General features: G+C 41.2%; 1 protein-coding gene across 2 annotated transcripts in view; it reads left to right on the top strand.

Moving 5' to 3' along the window:
- Positions 1-1635: 1635 nt before the first annotated feature.
- Positions 1636-9181, top strand: part of ARHGAP42 (Rho GTPase activating protein 42) — a 284736-nt gene continuing 277190 nt past the window's right edge. The window contains exon 1 of one of the 2 annotated variants that reach the window (XM_032641263.1): positions 1636-2339. In XM_032641263.1, the coding sequence (XP_032497154.1) occupies positions 2186-2339 (154 nt within the window). In that variant the 5' untranslated portion in view covers positions 1636-2185. The remainder of the gene's footprint in view (positions 2340-9181) is intronic. The other variant, XM_032641264.1, reaches the window with a different exon arrangement.

Here is a 9181-nt window from a genome sequence, read left to right as displayed (position 1 = left end):
TGAATGGGTAAATGATAATTTATATCTTAGAATCTAGAATAAATCTGTCCTGACATATAAAACTTTTAAAGAAGAAATGAAAATTGAAATCCAACTTACTAAATGAAACTTATCAAAGAATGTTGCATTTTTAAAGAATTAATCACAGGACTTCCATTTAATGAAAAACAGGAAGAGACTGTTATATTTTATCCTGTTTCATATCTCAGCAATTGGTATTGGATTTAGTTGCTTGTAACAGCAACATGGCAAAAGTTGAAAGGGAACTACTTGTTTGGCCTGACTAACTTTTTGTCTTTCAGGCTGGTGATGAATAGATGTAAAATCACCTTAGGTGAAAAACTGCACCACTGCAGCTTCTATCACTACATCAACTAACAAATAGCATTATTGCCCTCCACCCCACCCCACCTTCCCAAATGAGGCGTATTTAACTGACAGACACAAGACAGACACTAAAAGTGAGGAGGACTCTAGTGGTAATTGGCCATTCTGCCAATATTTTGAGGTCTAATGATGTAAATATGGATGGAAGGTTAAAGTCCAACTTCCTTGGCTCAGAAGAAAATAAAATCAAAGCTATCAAATACACTGTTTACATCATCTTATCAGTCTTGGTTTAAGGTTTCCATGCTATTTTTAATGTTCATGTGTACTTAAAAAAAAAACGAAAAGTCTTGACAGATTCTGAAACTTAATTGGGAAAAATGTAAAGCACTTTAATGGAATTTTTCCCATGATCTGTAGAAGAGTTTTTTTTAACAGATGGTTCAAAAGGACGAAGCAATGAAAACATAGAAATTAAAAGCAGATCCTTAAGAAAAATAACTGAGTTCTCAGAAATCCTATAGATGATGGCAGGACTAGATGTAAAGCAGCAGTTTCTTTTGCTGTCAAGGTTTTGAGAGAACAGAAATTTATTAGGTGATCCTCTACCAGAGGGATAACTGCCTCTTGGTATGAAGTAACTATTCATTTGGAACTTCAGCCAACTTCAACAGTTTGAAAAGCTCCATGCTTTGGGGGCAATTCCATCAAGGTGACGATAAAAAGTAGTATTGTGATGCAAATAGTTATTCTTCTACAAGAGGAACACCTAAGTCCGAGGTGCTAGTTTGGGGAATAAAAATGACCTAAAATCTTCCCACCTTCACTGCAACTAAGAAAAACAACAACAACAAACAGCCTTAGGCCTATGTAGCTTTTCGTTTTGAATATAAAAAACCTGACTTTCTAGGATCAATGCAGTGAACAGTGGGAAAAAGTAAAACTTTTCAACCTGGAATATATATGCATTCAGTGCAGACTCGCGAAGCAAAATCTAAACTAACGCTCGAAAGTAGCATCTTCCAAACAGGCTTCAAACTTTAGAGAAAGTTAACGTTGGCTTCTCTCCCAGAGAATTCCAGGGAGTGGGTGGTGAGGCAGGGGTCGGGAGGCATGTTGGGAGTTGGAGCTCATTTTGTGGGGTGGCGGACCCCGAAGTGTCACCGCGGGCTAGGGGGAGCGGCCGCCCAGGATGGGCAGAGTTAACCCCCGGGCGCAGGCAGAAGCGCTGTCGCGCGGCAACTGAGCGGAGCCCGGGAGCTAAGTGCGGGCGGGCGGGGGCAGGAGGGTAAACGGGAGGAGGGGCGGGGCGGCGCGGGCTGGGAGCGCCGCGGCGGGAAGAGGGTCTCCGAGCCCGGCAGGGTCTGCGAGCGCTCTGAGCCTGCGTCCAGCGAGGGGGAGGGTTTCCCCGGCCCGGCCGGAGGGGCGGCTGGGCGCTTCTGACTCCCAGCGCAAACGACTGTCAAGGGAGCAGGAGAACGGAGCTGCCGGAAGTGTCTGCGCGCCGCGAGAGAACTTTCCTGCTCCGGCCGCGGCCCTGAGCCTCCGCGGCCTCCGCGCTCCCGGCGACGATGCGTCCGGGTGACAACGACCTGAGCGGACCCGCGTCTCGGCCCGCCTCCCGTGTGTGCGCTCGCCTCGCCTCCGGGGAAGAAGCCTGAGCCCGGAGGCGTCCGCGCGCCGCGGAGCCCCGCGCAGGCGGCGCGGCGCGCGGGACCCGTTTCCCCTGCGCGTCCCCTTGCGTCCCGGCTAGTTCCCCGCGATCGCGCGTCCCCTGAGCCGGCCGCGGTCGCCGGCTGTCCCCGCCCTGACCGCCGGCCCGGACGTGTCCTCGGCGGCCGCTGGCAGTGCCTGTGCCATGGGGCTGCCGACTCTGGAGTTCAGCGACTCCTACTTGGACAGCCCGGATTTCAGGGAGCGCCTGCAGTGTCACGAGATTGAGCTGGAGCGAACCAACAAGTTCATCAAAGAGCTCATTAAGGACGGCTCTCTGCTCATCGGGGCGCTGAGGAGTAAGTTCCCCCGGCGGGGAATGGGTGGAGAGGGCGCGGGGATCTGGAGAGTCCCCCCGGGGTGTGGGTCTGAGGGGTGGGTTGGAGGAAGAGAAGCTTCTTTTGTTTGAATGGGTTTGGGGACAAAAGCTGAAGAGCTCCCCTGCTGGTGACCAACAAAGTTTGTTCGTAGGTGTTCTTGACTTATTTACTCCCAAGTCTACAGAGAAGGGAAAGGTCTCTCTCTACTAGACCCCGGAGTATATCCTGAGGAACGTTGTTCAAAGTCATCTTTTTGTATAACGCTCCTGGAAAAATGTTGGGGACTATTGGTCTTTTTTGTAACTTTACTGTACCTAGTTTGAACACTTTAAAAAAAGTCCTTAAGGAGGGATTCGAGAGTTTATCTTAAGGATAAAAATGAAGCTAGTTTTAGTGATATTCAAAGAAAATGATTAATTTCTTATGTACCTCAGTGGCTCTTCATTGGGCACAACCAGTCATTGAATTGGCCTTTTAAAAACGTATATAGATTTGTAGTTTTGCGATTTAGTAAGATGAAGACAGAGCGGCACCAGTGGATCTTATCTCTTTACAAGATTTTTGTGCGTCTTAATTTTTGGTTTGCATCGTAACTGGTGTTGATCCAGTCACTGGGGATGAGAGTTCAGTGGCTAAAGACCAATCAGAACTTCTGACAATCTATAGAAAGTAAAGACTGCCTTTAGGAGATTCTCCCACCTCCTTTCCCACACACCTCCTGTTCAGATTTTCTGTACTTCCTGCGTCCCCTGGATCTTCATTTTCAATTACTAGGACCTACGAGAGTCTTAGTAAAAGAAACTCTAGAGTTTCTCTTACAGAGAATTGACTGACGAAATGATAAGGCTTAATTTGTTTTGTTACCTTCCCCAGGACCTATTTGCACTTTAATAAAGGTTTCTGAAAGCCTGTGAAACGAACCCCTGGAAATTCTGGTCTCCCATAGGTGAGGGAGATATTTTTGTTAAGGTGGAGAGGCCTTTGGGTGATCCATCTAGCAATTCCCAGGACATAGGTAGGGGAAGCATCATTGATATGTCAAGTGCAAGGTCAGTAACAACATGATGGAGATGTGCATGTGTCTGAAACATTAGCATCTGATCTCTATTTGGAAGTATGTATTCGTACTAAGGTTGAATCTTAGCAAAATGTCTTGAAATTAGTGTGCTCCCAAATGCTTTTTATTTTACCATCCCAAATGTGAAAACATCTACTTATCACTTGTGTTACTTAACCAGGGTAAAGGAAATAATGTTCTATGTCTACATTCACTTAATTTCTGAATTTGAGGCTACTGGTAATGATAGTATTTACTGATTTGTGAAAACTACTAGTTTATCTGCAGTTCTGTCCATCTTATGTATACACAAATGTGAACTCTCCTTCTTTCCGATTTGCAAATCCCACTTGAGGTCTCTGGACTAGCCTCTGCATCTTAGGGAGCATGATGCCTTTTCAAAAAGAGTTTCCCCGTCTCAGTGTTGAATGCCAGGCTGACTCTTGCTGGAGCTACCATATGGCCTACAAATGACATTTTCCTCTCGCTCTGCTGGAGATCAGTTCTGTTGCTTCAAAAGTTGAAAACACATAGCTGTGATAAAACCTCTGAAATGTGCATCGTTTTACTAGTAATATTATGAACTTTACTATGATTGAATCTAACCTTGCAAAAATCAGGTGATTCCCATCTTTATATGTTTGTTCTTCCATTCATAAGTGAAGAAGTCTGGAGAGTGTAAGTTCCTTGAACATACAGACCCTGCCTCATGAACTTGAACTTGTACGCTTAAATATACAACCTGTCTTTCTAGGATTCTTAGGTTTGTGATGAGAGTACATTACGTTAACTAACATTTGATTATTACTTCTCTTGTAGTAGAAAGAAAACGTTTTATTCCCTGTTAAATGAATTCCCAACATTAGCTTCCAAATGGGAAAGATCTGGAGCTGAGAAACCCTTGAAATCACATGATGGTGCTGCTTTCTTCCCACCAAGTGACCTTCTGTCCCTTGGGGAGGATGCTCTGAGGTTAGGCTGCAGCTGCTAAATGCCTGCTCTCTGAAGCTGCTCCTGTAGGAGGATCGGAGTGTGTCTAAAGGACTTGAAGCCAGCTTAATTCCATCCCAAAGATCCACCAAGGAGCCCTCCTTCGCCCAGTCCTGCCCCTTCTGACTGTTCTTCCTTTCTGCCCTAGGAAGCCTTCAATTTCCCTAACCTTAAACTATGCCTTTCCTTTCTCCATATGTGCTGTTTCAATAAGTGTATCCATTATCCATTTCAGATTTATTTGTAGCACTTTGCTGTCATTTTCATTTATAGTTAATGGTTCCTTGATAAGACTTTCCTGAGCTGACAATCATCAGTGCATTTCTAAGCATCTTATATTATTTCCAACCTAGTTAATAACTTTTCTGGTGAAAGTCTTGGCATGCTCTCTTGGGTAATACATGCTTTACTGTTCCAGTAGGAGTCACATATGCTCCTTAATCTTTTGTTCAGGATGTGCATTTCTTTAGTAGAGTATTTTGAAGGATACTTATAAATGAGGACCTTGACTTTGAATTTAAAAATTTTAAATAATTTAAAATAACAAAAACTTTGAATTTTAAGTAATATATGTAAGATACTTACCATATTTTTAAGATGAATTATTGCATTTCACATTCATATCCACTCTGAGAAAATGGGTGACAGTTAACTGAGTTAACACAGTGACTTAACGTAGACCAGAGTTTAAGTTCTGGTGCTGTCAAATGCTCTGTGATAATTAGCAAATAACTTAATCTCTGGGTCCTACCTTTCCTGTAAAATGAGGGAGCATTTATAAAAATCTTACCACTAGGATTATTTGTTCATTTTGTTACATGCCATATAGACATTTGGTGAGTGGTATTTGAGAATATATGATACAGGTGAATTGGGTTCTATTTCATGCTGTGTGACTCACAATCTCCACCCTTTTATCAAATGTTACTCTATGAACTTTGTTCCTTTAACAGGTGCCAGTCTTAAAATTTGGGTTGTGAAATTATAGGCTAGTTTTGCTTATTAATTTTCTCCTTTTATAGATTATATCCAAAGAAACATTTCAAAATGGCTTTCTCATATAATTCCCCCCTTTACTTTCTCTTTTTATACTTTTGAATTCAAAGAACCATCGTTGAGTAGAGCTTTGTCTTTACAAGAATAGACAGACCCTCCCTCCCAAGAAAAGAAGAGAAAAAGAGGGGGGAAAAAAGGCAGAAATGGAATTTTACTCATTGAATCGAATTGATTGAATTGATTGGGTGGAGAGAGCCTAAGCGTGTCGACATTCTTTCCTCCCACCTGCCCAGCAACATCTTGGCCATCCCTCCTTTCTTATCACTGTCCACTTCCTCTCATCACCTTAAGGTGGAATTGGCCAGGTATGTCCTCTACCTTTAGGAGATTGTTTCTCAACCTTGTACGGCTGGACTTCTTTCAAAGAAAAAAAAAGTTAGTGGACTCTAATATAATTTTATTAATTATGATAGTTAAAAATATACCTGCATGAAACTATAATTGTTATGCTTATTCATGCAATCTTCAAAGCAAATCAGTTTACACATTAAATATAAATAATACTGTGAAACCAATTCAAAACTTTTAGACTACATTTAACCAATGGATGATGTTATTTTGCTGAAATGACATTTTCTCTCATATAAAGACTGTTGATAATATCTTGTGTGTGTTGATGATTCATTTTCTCATTGTTTTCCTGACTGAAAGTACAGTTCTTCAGAATCAGCTTGTCCTGATGATGGCCTTGTCTCTCTCACAAACTTTATTCTTGGTTGTATTGCCTCTGTTCTTAAAGCAGTTGTTCCTGACACTAGCGATCCATGACACAAATAAGAAGGGCACCTATCTGAGTGGTAGAAGTGTTACTTTCTGCTGTACAGCAAAGTGATTCTGTCATACATATACATTCTTTTTCATATTCTTTTCCATTATGTTTTATCACAGGATATTGAATATAGTTCCCTGTGCTATACAGTAGAACCTTGTTGTTTATTCATTCTCTATATAGTAGTTTGCATCTGCTAATCCCAAACTCCTAACACCCCCCACCCCCCACCCCCCACCCCCTGCCCCGGCAACCACAAGTCTGCAAGTCTGTTCTGTGTGTCTGTGAGTCTGTTTCATAGATAAGTTCATTTGGGAAGCACATAGTTTCTTAAAGGTGCCTACCCTCTGTGGCCACAGACCTCAGTTGGAAGTATACTGTCATGGTGCACTTGTGATCTGGGGATAAAGTAGTTGTTTAGTATGAAAGATAACCCTAAATGCCAAGGCCACATTGAACTATCTTGGAAAGGGTGAGGTACTCCTGCCTTCCATTGGCTGTGTTTCACTTTAAGCCAGTCTCTATTTTGTGTGTGTTCAGGGTCCACTTTGCTACCAGTTTTTGATGGCACAGGGAAGGAGTTAAATAAAAGGGAGGAACAGTGACAAGTTTAAGGAATTTGAAAGACTTTCTGTAGTTATTGCACTATTTACTTGGTCATCCTTCAGCTTTTAGTGAGAACTATTGTTTTAGGCTATTTTTGGTATTTTAATTTGCACCTAGGTTTTATTTGGTTTACTGGAACTCACTGTAGATTCTTGTTTACCCTGCAAGAGCTACTTCACTGTTGCTTATTCCACTAATGTTGTTTTGCTTGTTTAGCTGGGCAACCTAGTCAAAGGTGTGGATGTGTAATTACTTCCACTATTCATTTGGTTCTTATAGTTATTCATTAGAATTTGAGTTAAATGAGCAGAAATAATTGTATCTTTCAAATGAACTGTAATTAATTTAGGAACTGGAAGATGAGGAATGTGGTGCTTTAAGGTTCTTCTTCAGAGACATGTATAAGAGCAGTTAGACTTGTGTTAATTTAAATATGGGAGCCTTGGCACTTATCAAAGTGGAATTAAATTGGGCTGGCTGAGTACTCCTGTCTACCTCTCTCTGATAGTCTACATGAGCTTAATTGTGCCCTTTAACAGTATCTTTATTTCCATTGGATTTCCTTTTTCCACAGATAGTAATTTAGGGGTTGTCCTGTTAGAAAGAAGTGGGTTGCTGAGAGAACAGAACATGTTTTCTGTCTCTTGGATGAGAATGGCTTAGCAATAACCACCTTTTACACTGCTTCCTATGACAGTTATGATCAAGATACTCTGAGCATGCAGAAAACTTAGGTAACCACGAAACTTTGAAGTCACTGAAAAGCTACATTAACAAACATGCTTTCAATTATTAACATTTCTTAGAGCACAGTGTTAATCGTGTTCATGGTGATGCTTAAGAAGCATTTCTCCAATTAGGTAAGAAAAAAATAATAAAGCTTACATTCAGTATTGCTTTGGTGCCAAGTGTAATTTTATTCAAGTAATGTATATGTAGAGTGGTAAATCTTTTCTGTAGATTTATAAAGAGAAATATTAAAGTTTTCAGGCTATTAAGCCACATTCAGTAAATATTATGCACCAATGAAATGTTTATTATGGACAGATGAGAAAGGGTGAAGGAAAGGGGGTTACTTAAGTCTTGGATCTCTTTCCTGAATATTGTTTCTTGTCAGAGCTGTGGATGCCACCTGTTCTGGCCCCAGCCATCCCCGCTGTCTTGTCTGGATGGTCATTTCTGCTCATTTCAGCATCTTGGCAGGTGCCACCTTCACCACGGCTGCACCTGCTGCCCACCTGGTTCAGTTTGCAGCTCTGCCAGTTTTCCTTTTTCCTCTAGCCTGCTGAATCTCTGCCCAGCATCTAATCCTCCTCAGAGTGTATCTCAAGTGGATCTGGCCTTACCAACCAAGGACTTGCTACCTGCTTCTTGCTGACTTTCATCCTGAAAATGAAAACCAGTTGTCGAGCACCTGGCTCTCTAGTTCAAGGAATCTGTGCTTCATCTTTTGCAGCTGCCATATTCTGAGATTCATGGCTGGGTTTTGTGTAAGTGTAGTGACTTCCATAATATTTGTTAATCTTAATGGCCCTTGGGGCAGGATGATAGCAGGACAGACAATGGAAATGTGGTTATTTTAATGGTTTTGTTTTTGGCCAGATGGATTTAAACTTGGCCTGGATATTTCTGGTACTGTGGAGCCTTCTCTGTAGGATTACAGGTAACTGGAATGTTTGGTTTATCAGAATATGCCATTGTTCATATCTGCAGTTTTCTGATTTTATAATCAAGAATCCAGTTATAATGCTGAAGAAAGTGTTACAGCAAAACACTCATGTACAATACTCTGTGTACGGAAAGTGATTTGTTTTAGAAAAAGTGAATTGTGAAATAGTAAGGTACCATACAGTAGCTGATAATCTGTCAGTTTTTCCAACCTCTTTCCTTCGTTGCAGAGGAGTGTATGCATAAAAGAAGAAAAAATAAGCCCTACTTTTCTAGGATTTTGAATCTTTCATTTTAGAGTAATTTGTCTAATTGTAATTTTTACATGGAACATGATGAGAAAAGGCTAGGATAAGACTAATAGTTAACTCTTTGTAGATTATTTTATATTAAGTATTACAGATTTTTCACTTCCAATTTTTAGATTTTGTGGTGAAAGTCTCTATGCCTAATAGTATTTTTAAAATGCCAAAACATGACGTTTTTTATGTTGTTGGTTTATCTGATTTGGGTGATTATCAGGTATAATGGCGAGCATCTTGTATTTTGTGAAGGATGAGGAAATATCCTGGGGTGATTCTCAATGTTGGGCGGTATGAAAATATTGGGAAGAAATGCACAATTGACATAACCTTGCTACGTTGATAGTACTTTCCCTGAAACTTGACTTTACTC

Source organism: Phocoena sinus, chromosome 8, assembly GCF_008692025.1.
Source record: "Phocoena sinus isolate mPhoSin1 chromosome 8, mPhoSin1.pri, whole genome shotgun sequence".
NCBI lineage: Eukaryota > Metazoa > Chordata > Mammalia > Artiodactyla > Phocoenidae > Phocoena > Phocoena sinus.
The sequence above is the reverse complement of the archived record's forward strand: the minus strand, read 5'-3'. Positions and strand labels throughout refer to the sequence as shown.